Source organism: Sparus aurata, chromosome 20 (genome assembly GCF_900880675.1).
Source record: "Sparus aurata chromosome 20, fSpaAur1.1, whole genome shotgun sequence".
NCBI classification, from domain to species: domain Eukaryota; kingdom Metazoa; phylum Chordata; class Actinopteri; order Spariformes; family Sparidae; genus Sparus; species Sparus aurata.
This window is the reverse complement of record NC_044206.1, coordinates 9,064,414-9,083,295: the sequence shown is the minus strand read 5'-3', so window position 1 is coordinate 9,083,295 and position 18,882 is coordinate 9,064,414. Positions and strand designations below refer to the sequence as shown.

Here is an 18,882-nt window from a genome sequence, read left to right as displayed (position 1 = left end):
TCCTAACCTGTAGTTTATGCACAGCTAATGAAAGGCCGATATGCAGCGAGCAAACATAGATAATTTCATTATCCGCAGCTCAGATTCACTCACGTGAGGGCATGCACACTTCTCCCTCCTCTCTGAACCCTTGCCGTGCATGTATTGCAAATTGCAGTTGTGTGGTCTTCCTCCGAAACTGTAGAAAATGTCCACACCGGAGGCTAATTGTTTGTGTCTCTAGTCTAAACTGCGTGGCTTCTACCTGGTTTGCACTTGTTTGTCTCCTTCTTCTCCTCTGCGTTTATCAGCGGATCACAATCCAACTTTCAAGATGCAAACGCCCCCCCCCCCCCCGACTGTATCAGAGTTTGTAAATGTTGTGGTAATTTATCAGTCTCATGCATTATCATGCACCCCCTTGCAATAACGTGGACAGAACAATATTGGTTTCAAGACATTCTCAAAGTCTTCTCAGTTGTAGTTTATTTACTCAATTAGTGAATCATCGAAAAGGCAAACACTCCCCTTTAGTTCTCAAAAGGAATAGAATTATTAGAAAACAAAAGCAAACAGCTGTAATGACGTTCTCTCAAATAGATTTGGTCACACACCCTTTTTCCCCTCCACTGCCAGATAATAAAAAAGGGAAAATTCTAACAAAACTGACTTTCAGGTTAACAAATAAACAAGATGTTTTATTCCTCTCTGCAGTCAGCAAACTAAAAGTGTTAACACTGAATAACAAAAACCTGTGTGATGTGTATATCAGAGCACGTTCTGTGGTATTGTTTCGGTGATCGACCTCTCGGGGAAATGTGCACAATTGAGGAACCTAAAAGTCAATTTTGCCTGATTTCCCTTCAGACGGTCCACCTCAGGGGTTTAACTGGGAGGTCTGCAGGAACAGACAACCCCTCTTAACAAATGGGACTTTCCAGCCCAATCAAACACAATACTGTTAAAGCTGAGTCATTGAGAAATCAGTTAGTGGTTTTCTTTTACATTTTATTTTTCAGTCTCCAATGGCCACTGCTCTTAAGTCTTTGTCTGCCGCCTCGCTGCGCTCCTTCTCTTATACATTAATAGGTATAATCACAGCAGAGTGTGTATATCAACAACTCAGTACTATTCTATCTGTCCATCTGTAGCACTACGACGTCGAGCCAGCTGGTCCCATACGGAACACCAAAACAACCAACATTAAAGCATTTTATCAAACAAAGAATCATGCAAATACAATGAGTAAAATGTTTCAAATGAACCAACAACCTGTCATGTCGATGAATACGTTTTTGTGGAATTATTAAAAAAAAATTTTTGGGAGACGTCATTTTATATTCAGTTTTTAAAAAAAGTGCAATATGCAAGAATCAGCCTCCTTTGGAATTCTTACTTAAGATAAGTAGGGGGCAGCATATCGCCAGATAAACTGCCAACTGCTGCTAACTAACTGCCATCAGATAGTTAGCTCAGTTAGCTGTGCAGCTAGCGGTACGGACTGGAAACTAGCAGAGCAGGGGTGTATAGGTATACGTAGACAGCATAAGGTCAATATTGTTATTTCTTCATTCTACTGTTATCAGTTTACTGTAATTAAAATTCTCATATATTGCACCTTTAATATGATATTACCCAAAAATGAGTTGAGTTCTTTCAAGCTGTGCACTGGTTCATTTATACATTTTATTCTATTCCATTTCACAATTATTGATTTCATAATGTCTTTTTTTAGTATTGGCCATTTTGGTGTTCTGTAAGTCCCACACAGATAATTACATAGAAGTAAATAAACTCTAACGTAGAGTAAATTACTCTACGCTGGAAGACCTCTGGACTTTCCTAGGTCCCTAGTATTCAATTAAATTTGATTACCCCCATTTTAAGATGATTTGGAGCAGAGGTCAGGATAATTCAACATAAAATCCTAAAACAGCAGACTGACCTGAACCGTGTGCCACTATGAGGACAAAAAGAAGCTGAAGATTGAATGGTGTGAGGTGAGAAAAGACAGATATCCAGAGCAACAAGCAGAGCGAGAGTGTTCTCTGAGGGCCGATCAAGTTAACACTGATAAACGGCAGCTATTGTATGAATCACACTTCCAAATATGCACCGACTGAAGTGATGTGGGACTCCTGACTCACCTCCAAGAGGAACTGTTGTAACGGAAAAACACCAAATTAAAACAGAATGGAGAGAGAAAGACAAGTCAGAGGCAGCTAGGTACACAGCTTTTGTAACATGAAAAACAAGACTCACTCCAACAGGTCATCTCACTTTGCTCATCTGATGAGATTTTTTTTTTTTTCCTTCTTCTTCTTCTTCACAGAGACATGTAGACAGTCAGAGCCAACAACCAGCAAAACAAACTCGTAAGTGCTTTAAATGCCTCAATGCAAACTGTAACAAAAACAATAAATAAAATGGATACCCTCCTCATCGTTCCTCTTGGAGATGCAAAGAAGCTGCAGATCAGCAAGTACACGGTAAAAAGGTGGGCCCTCTACAATGGAGCTATTAGTATAAAGGGTTTGTTTCGTTCATATTTAAGATGCAAGATGACTTTCTAGTAAAAACTTGCGCTGTTGCCTTGTTGTCCATTTAGCTTGCTTGACAAACAAGATGAGAAACTAAGAGTTGGCCATGACTACAAGTACAATTTAATCTACTACTGAAAGAAGAAACTTTTAACGGAGAAAGTTGTTGACAAGTGCCAACAACAGCAGCTCTGTGTGGCCGTCTGGCAAACAAAACATTTGGATAATCTTTGTCGTGAGTTGATTAAACCCTCTTTTAATGATGTAATAATCAGTTATGAAGAGGGTTTCGTGTGTAATGCTCTCCTCTCCACTGGGAGCCTGCAACCATTCCTGTCTCTGGGGGCAGGTTTGCACAGGGAGAGGGTGAGAGTTTGTTATATTTAAAAATCATACACCCTAAAACAGAGAGCAAGAGTCCCACACTGACAAAAATAATGATTAAAATAATATAATTTTACAATAATGCAACAGGGGAAGAGTTTGCAGTTTGACGCAGCCAGTCCCGGCAGTGCTGAGAGGGATGTTTTGGCGGCCTGATATTTGCTCTGATTTTACACTGGATGGGTAGGGAAGGGGTTTTTGGAAACAGCACGCCTCTGAAGACACAGACCAGCGCCTCGCCCCAACCTTGTTGTGGAGGTGAAGGAGGGAGGCGGCGTGGTCTTCCTCTATTTTGTGTGTTCGTTTGTTCTTTGTCCTGGGGCGGGCTCAGTCCAGCTCTATGGGGCTGCTGTCCTCCTGGGCTTCTTCACCCACGTCATCCTCCTCACCCGAACCCATCAGGCTGTTCAGCAGGTTTCCTGCAGCATGATACATACCGATTGTTATTCTGTGCATACAATGCTGCAACGGTGTACAGGATTACTCTGTACAGACAACAACTTTCTTTCAAGGGGTGTACATAAGCATGCAGGGACTTCTTTTGGTCTATTATGTCACTTTTAAAAGGTGCACTATGTCATTTTTGACAGTTTGTGGGAAAAAAACATCAGAATGGCTGAGTTCTATAGCATGTGCTCAGAATACCATCTCTGACTGTACTGCCCTAATGATGGCTAGCTGACATCAGCAATGTTAACGTTGTTGGAATGTGAATGCAATGGAAGGGGCGAAAGGGGGGATGTGGAATGCCACTCTTCCACTGCATTAGTTGATAGATTAATCATCTAATCAAAAAAAAAAAAGCATGATTAGAATAATTGATAAGTAATAGATAAGTGCAGCCCTAGAATACATTTACTCACATAGCCATAATGGTACTTAAAAGCATTAGCCAAGATTTATTTTTCACTGTACAGTGGTGTTTCAGTATTACTGTAGCATTTTAAAAGGAATCAGCCTACCAGCTCCACTCAAGCTCACTATAGTGCAGACTCAGCGCTCTGCTGGTTACCTTCTGACAACATGACTACAGAAGTCACTGCACCCAGCAAATGTTTAGCTCCTTATTTGCCATAAAGACATGATGGGATGATGTCAGGTTGAGTTTTAACAGCACATATGGGGAACAAAACTTATGTGTAGATAATCTTTGACATCAGTTCACATTAACGTCCTGGTCCACTCACCTAGCAGGCCACCGTACGATGGGGACTGTTTGGGTGGAACTCCAAAGAAAACTTGTCCTATTCTGTCGAGATACTGAGAGGCCAAGACGAAGACGAAGACGAAGAAGAAGAAGAAGAAGATGCGTGTGTGAATAAGATTTGTTAAATATTACAGCTGAGGACAGTGAGGTTCATATGGACTGAAACATTCCATCATGACATTAAAAATGCTATAATAGGACACTGCCATGTTTTTGATTACTTTGAAAAGGTGCAATATGTAAGAAATACAGCTCCTTTGCTAGTGGTGTAAACACCAACACTCCCTATGGTCCTCCTAACTTTCAGTCCAGACTACTAGCTGCTAACTGAGCCAACTAGCTATCAGCAGCTAATTAGCAACAGTTAGCGGTCACTCTAGCAATTTGCTGCCCTATTTGTTTTGAAATTGACAGGCAGTAAATTCTTACATATTGCACCTTTAACCGGAATAAAGATGGAGTCAAATTATGCAGTGTAATACATAAGGTACACATGGTTCATTCACGTTACAGTCACAATAATAAAAAGGCGATTTAATATCCAATTCATGGCAATACATAACTAGGCATCAAGCTGTTTTTTTAACACTCACCTCATTATACATGGGGTCCCTCTTCAGGGAAGGTTGATATTGCTCACATAACACTGTGAAAACTGTTAATTTACCCCTGACGATACAAAGAGAAGAAACATTTTAAACACTGTACGTTAAAATCCTCAGTCCAAGGAGTCTGTACAGATATACAACAGAATAAGACATACGTTTTTGAGTGTTAAAGACAAGGTTTTTCCTCACCCATCCACTGCCAGCAGCAGAAACCAGATAAAGTTTAGCAGAGGCTGGACGAAGGGAGGGCCCTTCTCTAAGGACGGGTGTTTCTCTGTGTATGTGCTGAACACCACAGAAGCGCTGTTTTTGTTCTTTAAGCAGAGGAACCTTGAGGGCGGAGGTTCACAGGAGGATCACAGGAGGATCACAGGAGGAATGGACAGAAATAGAAAAAGAAACAGATTAAAAACAGAAAAAGTGAGGGATCAAAGACTTTTTAAAAAGGTTGCTGACGAACAGAAAATGGATCCGACTGCAGGGGGAGGATATATCAATACAACTTAACTGATCCACTGAACAGACCGACTCTGAATACTCCACCTTAAATCTAATGGAGCATTTTAGATTACATTTACTGAACACTACGGACTACCGATATGCTCATTTTCAGATTAAAAGTCAAGACATTCATTTCTGGCAGGCTGGTGTTGGTTAAACATGGAAGGTGATTTCAGTTTTTATACTGTGATGATATCAAGAAAACTATTTTTGTGGGACTGACTCTTCACTTACTGTAGGACGGCCTGCGCCACAAACATGTCGACCTCGCTACGGAAGCCTCGTGACGCTGAATACTCCACCAGCATCTGTGCACAGCCCTCACCGTCAGACGAATGCAGGAAGTGGTAACGAGACTCACTGTAGTTTTGCTCTGGAGACACAAGTGGTTCAATATCTAAATTAAATCGATTCAGATGTTAACTTTTAAGCAGGAACAGGGCAACTCCAACATTACAAACAATATTAAGGTCTTCCATATAGATAGAAGACTAAGTGCAGCAGTCTGGGAAGCAAATGGAATAAATATGGTCCCTGGAGTGGCGTATCGTGACACATTACGTTAAGCATCTTTATGACTTTGACTAATAGATATTTGAATAATTGATGAGATCAAATGAGAGACTCAGAAACTTTGTTTTATATTAACTTACATTCAACATTTACAGTCTTGTGATGATCAACCACATGATTTATAGATTACCTTTCCATAAGGTGACAGCCAGCAGCTGGTGTAGTTTTGGGTGGCCCAACTTGCTGGATCCTCCTGTGGACCATTTCAAGGCTCTAGACACAAATGCTACTCTCTCTGGGGAGTTCTGGTCCATCTGGCTGAACAGCTTAGCCAGGTTTTCTTCTCAACACACAACCACACACAGATCAGATAACATCAGAGAATGTACGTTCTGATCAGAACAATCCTGCTGTCCTTCTGAGAGGCAGACTTTAAAGTGATTTGTAGTTGTTATGAAGACAAGAGATATCACTAGCAGATCAGTACAGTATTAGCGTCAATCAACAGCAGGTCAGTATATAGTATAAATCGTTTGTATATGCTACATATAGAACACATAAAGCCCATTACCATCTCAATATAAATACAACTCACTGCAATAAAACACTGGTACATTTATTCAGGATACACTGTAAATAATGGAGACCTTGTAAAAACATTTTAACATTAATACTTTTGGGTTACCTTCTTCCCCTACAGCATCATTTCCAAAGAAAGTGGATTTTAATGATTTTTTCTATTGCTCAGTGGTGAAAGGTCTCTGGGTATAGAATGATCAACTTGAAAAGCTGACATTTTAATAATTTCACTTCTCTTTCAGAAGGTAACAGATATGAAAGCAGACAACAAATCCCTGCAACTATACACAATTAAATAACTCATTAAAATATACTGTTTAGGGCTGGTAGTCTTGTACATGGTCAGGTTTCTTTTAAAGGCGAAAGGCTGCCACTCACCTAATATTTCATCTTCAACTTTTGCCTCAGATTTCTCCAACACCTCCAGTACCAGCATGGACAAGTCTGCTGCACTGTTTTGCTGGGGATTAAAACACAACCAACCATATTTTTAATTCAATATTTTGCATGAGAATTTGGGAGAAGAAGTTTAATCAATGGATCTTACATCAATATCATCCAACTAGCAATCTGACATCTAACTCCTGACTTGCTTTTAATGCACACTTAAAGCTAGGGTTGTGATGATACTGGAATTTATAACATACAAAATCCCTTGCAAAAGGTTTATGTTCAAAAACAAAGGAAAAAACTGACACAACATTCAGGACCATTCAGAACATTTTTGATATGTTATCAAAAGATTAATATAACATGTGTTAGGCAACAGTAAGCTGATTGACTTCTGACAATAGTCATAGAAGTGGGAGTGAGTCAAGTTGCTGTCAGAGAGAAGAATGTGAAGAAATTTCACAGAAGTTTTGTTGTTATATCAAAGATGTCTATGAATTGTGCTACAGTGATCAGAGATATCTATTGAGGTTGGCATGTTGACCAGCTTGCTCCTAGCCAGTTTGTACCTCAAGAGGTGATAGTCCTACTGTAAACTTCACCAACCCTCTCCTGGTCCTCTGAGCCAACAGCCTGGGCAGAGTCGCCCAATACAATAAAAGCTGCACAGTTAAATGAGCTTATTAGCTAACGGCAACTAAAATTTGGCGTATATAGCAGTTACTCCCGTGATATGCTTCCCCTTATTTGCATGAATTAGCCAACTCTTGTAAATATTACATCAGAATTATAATATATACACTCAATTATGCAAAAGTAGACAATAAACAAAGTCAATCAACAAAGCCTTTACGAAACACATCAATATCATTTTCCTATTTAGAGTGTTTCCATGACTGTGTGTACACTGAACACATAACAAACAAAACAGAAATGTATAATGTACCTGGTTATAGCTGAAGAAGAGTAGAGCGCCATTGTACATCAGCTCCCTGGCCTCAGCATGTTTAGCCTGTGACATGTACCTGATGGGAAAGCAGGAGTGTCAGCACTACGCACATGAGATGATACCATCTGCTTATCAAGACTGACACAAGACCTGTGTACATCACTCAAAACCAGTCTGGCATGGGGCTGCAAGATAAGATGCGTGCACACCTGTTATGCTTGAGATACAAAATATTACTTTTTACAAAGACTAGAATAATATTATTGAAGACCAGGGGACAGCTGTAGTGGTTTATGTTTGAGAGGATTTCAGGAGTTAATGTTGCAGTCATGAGTGCTAGTCATGAGAAAGCACAAGAGAGGTAGAGGTAGAAGTAGGAGGGTACCGAACTCAATCTGTCATATGGAGAAGGTTTGGCCTTAACTGGATTGGATTTTGAGCAGATCACCTTGTTTAGTAAACTATTCTCGAGGTGGACAGCCAACCGGTCTGGTGGCATAACGATCATTACCCCGAACAGCATCCGGGTGTCCATACTGAACCGTATAAGGTAACGTTAGCTATATACACTTGAAAGTGTGTGAGTACCCATTCCTGAAGTATACACCGGAAAACACCCCAGCACTTATTCTGACCACTCATATGTCTGACTTTGCAAATATGTCTGTCTGTCACGTTAGCATAACCAGCTGTAGATAAAAGCTATTCCAAAAAATATACCAGGTAGTAGGAAAAACATGTCAGGTTCAGACTGCGGTGGTGCAGTGTGTTGCTATCTGGTTAGCGCTAGCACAGCTGGACAGCTTCAACACACGTTAGTGAAATGACAGCGGTGAACGGAGCAGTTAGCTGCGATGTTCTGCCAATTTACACGTGACGAATCTGTTCCGAAGCCGCATATACACAGACTGTCTAGCTGTCTTGCATTAGCAGTTTAGCTAGCTCCACTTCGGCTATTATCAGTTTGTGTTGCTAACACCTAGCTAGCTAACTAGCCGTAGTTATCGGTCCTATTTTGTGACTGTAGGAGATTGACACCACAGCAGTCCACACAAACAGTCAGACCGACGTGAGTGGGTGGGTCCGCGGTGAAATTCATCCAATCATAAACGGCCAGGCACAGAAGCAAGGTTGACAGTCGAATGATCTGGAACAGGCAGGCCCCAAAGCCAGATGACAATTACAACTGCACCTACGAGCGTGAAACGAAGACTTACCTAAAAAATAAAGTCCTGTACATCTGGTGTGCTTCATAGTAATCCCCCTTTTCTACGCTGGCTCGCAGTTTTCCTTCCACCCTCTGTACGCCTCCACGGTTCCTGGCACTGGAGCACCTCAGAGACTCCTGTTCCGACATCGTCTTGCTCCGCAGCAGCGCTCGAGCCAAGTGTTGACAGTGGGAAACCGGAAAGCTTTAAACAAGACAGACCCTTCTCGCTTGCCGTAGCCGGTATATTATGGTAACTTGGACGAAATTCATGTAACCTCTGTGAACGACTAAAGAGACCCGATAGCAGCATGAGTACCCTGAAACCAAGTACTATAAATTCATTATTCATTATAGCAAATCCATATTTATAGCCATAGATATATATCCAATATTTCCGCTTTAATAATAATAATAATAATACAAAATAATGATGATGATGATGATGATTATTATTATTATTATTATTATTATTATTATTAAACCACTGGGTAGTTTAATTTACCTTAACATTACCCCAATGCTGTCTTTGAGGTACTTTAGTTGGGTATAACACGATTCAACCTAACCTTAACCCTAACCCTTTGTGTTTATTTCCTCAAACATTACAAAGGCGCTTAATAAACAGAACAGAAACAGCCTAATTTTTCCCAATTTTAAACTGCATTCATTCCTTGAACCCAGGGGTGGATTGGCCATCGGGCATACCGGGCATTTGCCCGGTGGGCCGATGGGGATTTTGGGCCGGGCCTTTTTTTTTTTTTTTTTTTTTTTACTAATGGTACTAGTAGTAATGGTATTAATCATGATACCTATTGGTACACAAAACTGGTAGATCGGCCCATTAGTCATGATTGACTCCGGGCCGGACCAATTACAGCAGAGGGCCGATGCCTTCCCTCTTGGCCCTCGGCTGTCAATCAATCAATCATACAGAGAGAGAAGATCACGAAAATGGAGAACAGCACTCAGCGGAAAGGAGGCGCGGAAAAGAATTGAGCGAAAAAGAGACAGGCCCTTCAGGCATTTGCACAGAGGTTTGCTGGTGGCAATGGCGGAGCCTCGTCTTCAGCAGCAGCGGCATCCGAAGCGGCCGCAGGTAACGTTAATGATGGCGGAGGTGGCCGTCAGGTGGATGAGGGGAAGGGGAGGCAGGAGGAGGAGAGACCCGCGGCGTCCGCCGGTGCGAGTGGAAGGGAATCTGAACTTCAGGTAAGAAGTGATGAACTGCGGTCTACCTGGGTTAGATGTAGTTTATTTTCGTTGTGCTTGTTAACTGTTAACACAGTCAGTTACAAGTTTAGCTAGCTGTGCACGCTAACTAGCAAGCTGGAGATGTTTATGCTGATGGCCACTGAAAAGGACATTGGCATGTCATTGGACTCCGACATGGTCAGTGACAGGGTAGCTGAGAAGAGCGAGCTGTTTTTGTAGCCTGATGAGGTAAAATAAAGTTATCAAAACACTCATTATAATGTATCAGATAAGATTAGATTAAACCTTGTCATTGCACAAAGTACACAAAGTCCAACATAAAAGTTTTGCATCTAACTTGAGTGCAACCAAGTAAAGTGCTCAGAAAATGCTTATATTAGATTTAATTAGAATTAGTGCATCTTAATAGGTCTTAATGCATAGGACACTAGGTGGAATAAAGATAAGAATGAGGTATTGTTTATATGGGACAGCTGTTTTCTTCCAGCCTTAACCTCTCACTGTCTCTTATAGGATGCTGTCACTCATTTTCGGAAGACTGCCGGGGTTTCCTCTAAGTAAGTACTGTATACTTTATACACTGTTCTAACATTCTACACAAAGTTCTGTTCGCAGATGATACAAATTTTTTCTTATCACACAAGAACATAAACGATCTGCAAAAGAATTTAAATGTTGAATTGATCAAGGTTGATACATGGTTAAAATGCAATAAATTGTCACTAAATTTAAATAAGACAAACTTTATAATTTTTCGGTCAAACAGAAATCGAAGCAACCTTGAACTTATTGATATTAAAATAAATGACAGCCCTATTGAGAGAGTGAAGACCACTAGATTCCTGGGAGTTCAAATGGACGAGTTTGTAAATTTCAGGGGGCATATTGATGTATTAACCAAAAAATTATCAAAATATGTCGGACTATTTTTCAAGTTAAGGCATTTTTTACCTGGTGAAGCACTTGTAACATTATATCGGTCATTATTTGAACCACATCTTAATTACTGCAATAATATTTGGAGCAATACATTCCCCAGCCACTTGGGGAATTTTTTAAAATTCTGCAAAAGAAGATCATTCGAGCTATGTCTTGGGCTAAATTTGACGCTCCTTCCGACCCACTTTTTCATGGCTATGGCCTCCTGAAAATTACTGAACTTAATACTTTTCATAATGCTTGTACTATGTTATATGTGTTGTTAATAAGCTCAATGAAAGATTTTGTGACCTGATTCCAATTTCCTTTCCTCTGCATTCATATCAGACTAGGAAGAAGCATCTTATTAAGGGTAAAAATCGGAAACTCAAATATACCAGTCTCAGTATTGTTTGTAAAGGTCCACAGGTATGGAACAATCTTGATAGAGAGATGCAAATGTCCCCATCTATAACTGTTTTTAAAAATAGACTAAGGAGGCAGCTGTTGCTGAAATATTCTCAGTCATGATCCTGATATGGCAATTTCTCTTTCCTACACTGTAGTATAATTCTTCTTGGACTGTTGGTGACGTGACCACTTGGACCATGTTAGGAGTAGCTTTAGGTTAGGGTATCTCTTGTTTGGGTGTGTATGGTTGAGAGTGTTATATGTGCATGTAAGTGTATATATGTGAAAATGTATTCTATGTTATTTTTTTATTTTTACTTGTATCTACTTTGTGCCTGGGCCCCTCTTAATAAGCTTTTTAAGCTTCCTAGGGTGTCCCATTTCACATAAGATTATTACAGATTTAAAAGAGTAAGCTGTTTATGATTTTAACTGATGTGAATAAAGAAATGAAATGAAATGAAATATAGAAAACATGATTCAACTGTTTTTGAAGATACCAGTACTGACATCATCTGAGCAAGTCCATCAGGTGTCATTCTTTCTCACATTTCTCTGTATGTCTCCTTTCTCTTTTTAAAGGTTGCCATGTTTGAGGAAATGTTCTATGTTGCTGTGCTGAGTGTTGCTGCTGTGGAGGTCTAAGGTGACAGTTTATTGATGTGGTGGGTACATAGTCTGTGAAAATATCACTTAATCACAGTCTGTCATGTATACATTTTAATATTCATCTCATCTATGTTCTTCTGTGTCCTATTTTTCAGGATCCCATCATACATTGTTCAGGAGGTTCCTCTAAGTGAGAATATGACACAACTATTTTCCCACATTCTTCTAGATATCAGTACTGTGATCATATGAGTAAGTCCAGCAAGTGTTCTCACCATTCTTTCTCTGTCTCCTTTCACTTTTTAAAGGTTGCCATGTTTGAGGAAATATTCTGTGTTGCTGTGCTGTTTAATGATGTGGTGAATAAATAGTCTATGAAAATATCACTAAATCTGTCATTTATTCATTTTAATATTCATCAATGATCATGTCTCACCTCTATTCCTTTCTGTCCTAATTTCAGAATCCCATCATATGTTGTACATTGTTCAGGAGGTTAACTAGACCAAGCAGCCTTTTGGTTTCCACTAAGTACTGTATTGAAAAACGGTACTGGGAGGATGGTGTAGGTTTAAGTTTATTAGACAAGTACATATACACCAACAAGACAGTGTATAAGCATTGTCACAAGAAAGTTTGTTTCATTCGTAGGCTTCATCGTCTTTCCATCAATACCTGGTGGGCCGGTCTCGGCTCAAAATGCCCGGGCCAATTTTTTGTCCCAGTCCAGCCCTGCTTGAACCCACGGCATGTGAACCATCTCAAGGATATTTTTTTATATAAAGATATGTTGCATTTCTTTTCATTCTAAAAGGGTGATTCTGAAATGTTCTTTCTTCAGCACTCAGAAACATTTTGAACATGAGACCTATCCATAGATAGAGGATAAAGGGGACTGTCATAATTGTATTTTTCAAAGGGGCACTATGTAGTTTTGGAGAAGAAATTCAAAGACAGAATTTTAATGTTTACAAGATTAATGAGGTGATAAAACAAACTCCATAAATATGGATTTTTCTGAATGAACAAGCTGTTCTCAGAGGAGAATATGGTACCCAGAACACTGTTTGAATCTAGAAAGGTGGCAGGGTCCGCCATTTATAAACAAAGTAAAAGAAAATAGGTAATTGTGTTGTTTTTTTAAGTTCAGTTTGTTTATTCAGTCAAGAAAAGAAGTTTGTTTATTTAGTCTGTTTAGGCATAAAAAATTCTCTAAACTACAAATTGCACCTTTAATACTAAATCACACCACTGATTTGGTATTGCCCTTCCTTAGAGCTGGTGCGTCCACAATAGACCGACTGAAAAACAAGAATGATCACAATCTGAGCAGCAGAGGCTGATATCCTGACTTTGGGTCAGTATGGATCACCATGCTCTAAATTCCTGAATTTAGAAGATAGGATCTGAAAATTAGTGGGTTTTTTGATCATCACAATCAGTGGTTGTCTGAGGCAGCATCCAATCTATAAAGTAACTAGTAACTAAAGTTAATAAATAAATGTAGTGTAGTAAAAAGTACAATATTTGCCTCAAAAGTATAGTGGAGAAGACATATAAAGTAGGAGAAAATTGAAATACTCAATTAAATTAAATGAACGTGAAACCAACAAGCTGTACATTAGGCAGTAATACTTATTTCATACACATAGCAGTTGGATGTGTCACATGACCAGTGTGTGCATTTGCAAGATGGGTGGATGATGGGATGGAAGACATACAGCAAAAATATGCCTGCATACTAAATAAAACTTCTTGGATGTGCAAGACCTAAAATTCAACTTTGAATAATTGAAAAAGCATCGTCATACTTGAAGAAAATACTGTATAAAACACACAGAGCAAAATAGTTCAGATTCAATCTCTCTATTGTTTTATTTTTTCAATTAACGACCAATTTAAACCTAAAGCACCAGTTTAACTGGAATGTTTAGGTGGTGTGGGGGAACCGGAGTACCCGGAGAAAACCCACACAGCCTTGAAGTCCCACGTCTTAAAGACTATGTCTCGAGGTAAATGTGCTTCAGGTGAGGGTGGGTGGGTAGATGGGTGGGCAGCCTGTGCACCTGGAAGCTGAGACCGCTCCTTGAACCAGGCTCGAGTTTCTGATGACAAAACAGATGATTATTTGTCAAAAGCTCCATCACTGCAGGAATCGTTTCTGTGAAGCTGTTAGACATCTCAACCTCAGCCTGTCAGTGCAAGCACTTGTAGTGACGGTCGGAGTTGCATGCCACGACCCAGCTGCCAGATGTAAGGGCCCGGGTTTAAAGGAAAGTACTGCTCAGAAGTGTTGAGATCGACTCACCTCATCATCACAGATCAGGAGCCATATTTATCAAGCAAAAGAAAAAGTGCTGACACATACTGGTGCACGGGCCGCTCATCCATCCACCCACCCACAACCACCCCCACCTTACACACATTTACCTGGAGACATAGGTGTCTTTCAGACTAGGGACTCTGACCAGGTAGCAAAATTGTTGTGGCCCAGATCTGGCCCACTCCAGACATGTTCTGATCGTCTAATTTGCTTGATAAATACAGGCCCTGAAAATACTTACCTTAAACACACCTACAATTACTTAATCTATCTATCTATCTATCTATCTATCTATCTATCTATCTACCTATCTACCTATCTATCTATCTATCTATCTATCTACCTATCTACCTATCTATCTATCTATCTATCTATCTATCTATCTATCTATCTATCTATAAAATGGCGGTGGAGGTGGAGGTTTGACCATGAACCCTGAAGTTGTAGAGGCAGGTGTAGTTCTTTTCTCCCCAGTTGCTGTCTATCTGTAGCTTCACGTGACTGAAGACACCTTTGTCCTGGTCCTGGTAAGAGACAAGAGAAACAAATGAATAAAGAGCGTCAGGCATTGTAACAGAACAGACGTGAGGACAGGACATCAGAGACAGAGATGACATTTTGATCCACCTGACATCTATGTGGACCACATGGTGTTTTCTGAATCAGGTTTTAATAACTGTCTTAGTTTAACTGCCGCAGTTTGAGGCAGTGTTGCGGCAGCAAGAGATTTTATTAAGAGAAGATCACTAAAGTTGAAGCTCATCTTTACTTCGTGTCCTATACATACATGTGTACTACGAAATAATCTGGGAATGTTTTTGTTCAGTGTTCACAATGTTTTTCAATTACAAATGCATGTTCATGGGAGTGCCGCTGCATCACTTATAACATACTCACAGGCACTACGAAGGTCTGTAATGATGGACCGTCTTGATCGTAGACTAATCTAGCCAACTCGATGTTCTTATCATCACTCCTCATTCCCTGGAGAGAAAAAAAACAAAAACAGACAGTCATGAGTTTCACCTTTGGATGTGCAATGTATGCAGGATATTTCTAGGTAGGATGGCGACAGAAAATGGCTGACTTACAGAGATAGTGAATTCCCTCAGCGCGCTTGCGATGTTGCCACGGGGGGACAGGATTTTTGATATATGGCCGATCGTCACGTGACTGATGGAGGTCGGGTGAGAGAGAGAGATCACAATATGTCCACGGTCGCCCGGAAAGCACCAACAATGTCCTGGTTGTAATGGTGAATGTCCCTGAGGAGAGAAATGAAATATTTTAGTTTCACAAACTGCCGCCGTTTCTCTATGATCACATGAACTACTAGAAGCTGCAAAAGTGTAATTTACAATCCGCTTTAAAACTATCTATGAACACTGTAAAACAGCCATCTCCCACGTAGTTTTGGAGGACAAATTCAGACTTAAAATTTTAACATATACAATATTAATCAGCTAATAACACAAACTCAGAAACATATATTTTTTCCATGACTGAATTAATCTTGACTGATTAAAATGTCTTCCCCAAAACTACACAGTGCACCTTTAAGTTTCACAACACGAGATCTGGAGAACTAGTGGTTGTGAATTCGTACCTGGATCACACGTCGCTGCGATTGGGTTGAATAAAACCAGTGGTGCATTTTGTCCTTTACAATCCAGATGTGAGGATTCCTGTGCCAATATGTGTCCGAGGATAAACTGTGCCAAACTCTTGCACCTGCGTGCACACAAATCAAGAACACAAAAGTTAGAAATCAACCTCCAAACATGTTCCACAGTAACACACATATGAATCATCGTGACACTGAAGAAGGATGATGGATGATGGGATAACTTACCTTGTGGTTCTAAGGCAAAGTTGGGCATCGTGTCTGCCAGAGGAGTGTCTCCCTGCTGTCTGAGTGACCGCACCTCCTCATTCAGCTTCAGATTCACGTTCACCAAGATTCCTGGAGGATGAGAAGCACAAAGGTCAGACATGTTCCTACTAACAAGGAACGTGACCTGAAACCTGGACCGAGGACTTGGTTAAAACCAGCTGTCCTAGGTTTTAATTTTTGTTCTAGAAATGAAATGAAAGTTTGAAATCTCTCACCAAGAAGCATGACCAGCAGGAGGAAAGTGGCTTTCATCATGCCTCTCCAAGTAGACCTGAACGGTGCCTTAGTCCCTGTGGTCCGTTCATCAGTGCTTTCCTCGTCAGGCACATCCTGATACCCGTCCAAATGGTCGTCACTGGCAATGGAGTCGTGGGAGTTGTAGTGGTCGTGGGAGTCGTGGTAGTCGTGGGAGTCGTGGGAGTCTTGGGAGTCCTGGTAGTCGTGGGTGTCGTGGGGGTCGTGGGAGTCGTGGGGGTCGTGGAGGATGCGAAATCTCCTCCTCCGAAAGACCCTGAAGGATGAAATGGAAGTTAGCAAAGACTGATACATGTGTAGATTTTATGTACAGTGTTGTAAGCACACAGAATGTTTTCATACTGCACAGAGATCTGACCTGTGTAACTTCTCCTTGTAGGAAATATGTGGAGTTCCTTCCTGCGTATAATATTCTGACCACTGCATGCGCAGGCTTCTTCTCAACGCGTTTGTAGACGGCTAGAAAGACACAGAGGAAAATCATCAGTGACACTTCATGACAACCATCGTGTGTAAATGGAGAAATGTATGGTTGATTAAACTTTATTAAATAGTTATTTCGCTGTCAACAAACAATGAAATGCTTTCAAATCAATTTATTAAGCAGCTGTAAAGGTTTATAAATGCTCTCTAAAAGCATTTCGCATTGTTAACAGTGAAGAAACTATGAACTGAAGCTCAGTGAACTCTAAATTTACCATCAACACCACACAAGTTGTATATTGTCAGTATAGCAGACAGGTAATGAAAAAACATGGTTACAATAAGTCTGTGTGCCCAGCGTGAAGTCTGTAACTTACCATTATTTCTGTAGAGACCGATGCTGTCTTCGAAGCAAATGGTTGAAATCCTAGTTGGCAGATATTGTCTGGATATATGTCTTACTCAGCAACAAATAACAGTCCTCTCACTCTGCTGCTGTGAATGAAATGGAGTTCAGATTATGATTCAGTGTTACATTACGTTACAGTCAATCAACATTCTAATGGATCCTTTAGATCAAAGCCCCGTCACATGTATGAAATAGCTGAACATTCTATATGCAAATCAGGTTTATATTTAAAAAATATTTAAAAATAGACGTCATATCTATGTTTGTTTATATTTAAAAATGGTTCTGTCTGCTTGATTTATTTTCCCCCAACACACAATCAATAAAGTTTGAATCAGTTGTATTATGATGCAGTCAGGTCTGATGTATCAAGGGTAATCTTGAAAGATCCCCACCACATAGGCATACATACAAATGTGTGTGTGTGTGTGTGTGTGTGTATAATATCCTTAAAATTGTGCCCACTCTGTCTCCCTCATTAAAAATGACTGAATATGTAAATATTCCAGAAGTTGATGCTGGACACACCTTCACTGTACAGTCCATTCTGGAGGCTTTAAGTTTCCACACCACATTGTGTACGCCCAATACCGGACCAGGATTGGCTTCCAAACTATCTGTGATGTCACAAATCACGCTCGCATGCCCGCCTCTTGAAATCAGATTCACCATGGGCACAAAAAACATTAGAGAGTCGCTGCTTTTTAGTCGTGGTCCCAAGTTTACATACACTTGTAAAGTACATGTATATCATGTCGCACACAAAAAAAAGTAGTTTTGTTACAAAGTAGATCAGCAGATTTGGTCACATTTTCAGATGACCTGTAATAAAATTCATTATTTCAAGTTTTTGTGATAAGGTAGTCCGTGTTCCACTCCTTCCATCACAGATGATGATGTAATGTAATGTAATGTATGATGTAAATGTTGAGTGCACAATGTAATGGCTATAGAATAATGACACCATCAGCATTAACATTGGCTCCCCCCAACATTGTGCCTTTTTTTTTCTGCCATCAGGGATTAAATCTCCTTGGAAAATGAAGACTGACTGGTAGCGTTTTTTAAAATCTGCTTTAACATTGCCATTATAGACTTATGGAATGAATTAACTCAAGTTTTGTCCTGTGTTTTTAGTAGTTGTTACTCTGAGAACAAAATTAAAAAAGAAAAAAATCCAATTGGAAAAGTTGTTTGTTTCAAATGAATTTATTGTCAATCAGATCACATCAGATAATCAGCCAGGCAATACTACAGTATGTTTAGCTATAAACATTCATATAAATATATGTATAAATTCCTTTTACTTGTTGGCTACTTTGATACATAACCATATTTATTGCAGGAAAATTACTGAAATTAAGTGAATATCGACACTTTTAATCAAGCACCAGGTTATTCGTAAGGGTGACCTTTACCTTTACCCTAGTCTAGTAATAATTCAACACAAGATCTTTACCTTTTCTCAAATATGACTGTCGGGTACTTTTTACAACACTTAAGTCATGGCTGTATTTGCGGTTCAATGGCTGGTTGGTGAAAAAATATGTCACTTTATTATTGCAAAC

At 39.9% G+C, this 18,882-nt stretch overlaps 2 protein-coding genes and 1 long non-coding RNA gene across 4 annotated transcripts; 1 reads left to right on the top strand and 2 right to left on the bottom strand.

The window, feature by feature from the left end:
• Positions 1-425: 425 nt before the first annotated feature.
• get4 (guided entry of tail-anchored proteins factor 4) lies at positions 426-9,070 on the bottom strand. The gene is made up of 9 exons (XM_030400060.1): positions 8,868-9,070; positions 7,648-7,726; positions 6,690-6,771; positions 5,923-6,072; positions 5,454-5,592; positions 4,908-5,048; positions 4,704-4,779; positions 4,091-4,163; positions 426-3,322 (listed from the first exon to the last, which is right to left on the bottom strand). Exons 1-9 carry the CDS (start codon positions 9,005-9,007, stop codon positions 3,231-3,233), a joined length of 972 nt encoding a protein of 323 aa, XP_030255920.1. The 5' UTR covers positions 9,008-9,070; the 3' UTR covers positions 426-3,230.
• A 585-nt stretch (positions 9,071-9,655) lies between these two features.
• LOC115571036 (uncharacterized) lies at positions 9,656-12,396 on the top strand. 2 transcript variants are annotated; one of them, XR_003981867.1, is made up of 5 exons: positions 9,656-10,069; positions 10,586-10,629; positions 11,984-12,066; positions 12,166-12,200; positions 12,319-12,396. It is a non-coding gene; the product is annotated as an uncharacterized LOC115571036 (long non-coding RNA). The 2 variants fall into 2 exon arrangements; XR_003981866.1 differs by having other exon boundaries at positions 9,658-10,069; positions 12,166-12,396.
• Positions 12,397-13,860: 1,464 nt separating this feature from the next.
• LOC115570822 (sperm-associated antigen 4 protein-like) lies at positions 13,861-17,443 on the bottom strand. The gene is made up of 8 exons (XM_030399581.1): positions 17,283-17,443; positions 16,841-16,941; positions 16,443-16,738; positions 16,186-16,296; positions 15,940-16,064; positions 15,425-15,598; positions 15,231-15,317; positions 13,861-14,857 (listed from the first exon to the last, which is right to left on the bottom strand). Exons 1-8 carry the CDS (start codon positions 17,283-17,285, stop codon positions 14,729-14,731), a joined length of 1,026 nt encoding a protein of 341 aa, XP_030255441.1. The 5' UTR covers positions 17,286-17,443; the 3' UTR covers positions 13,861-14,728.
• Positions 17,444-18,882: the final 1,439 nt, after the last annotated feature.

Coding starts and splice junctions, on each gene's coding strand:
- get4 (XM_030400060.1), bottom strand. CDS start 9,007: ATGTCGGAACAGGAGTCTCTGAGGTGCTCCAGTGCCAGGAACCGTGGA. Junction 5,049..5,453: donor GTGGCGCAGGCCGTCCTACA/GTAAGTGAAGAG, acceptor TCCGCCCTCAAG/GTTCCTCTGCTTAAAGAACA. Junction 4,780..4,907: donor CTGCTGCTGGCAGTGGATGG/GTGAGGAAAAAC, acceptor TTGTATCGTCAG/GGGTAAATTAACAGTTTTCA.
- LOC115570822 (XM_030399581.1), bottom strand. Junction 16,739..16,840: donor TACAAGGAGAAGTTACACAG/GTCAGATCTCTG, acceptor TTCATCCTTCAG/GGTCTTTCGGAGGAGGAGAT. Junction 16,065..16,185: donor CTTTGCCTTAGAACCACAAG/GTAAGTTATCCC, acceptor GTGTGCACGCAG/GTGCAAGAGTTTGGCACAGT.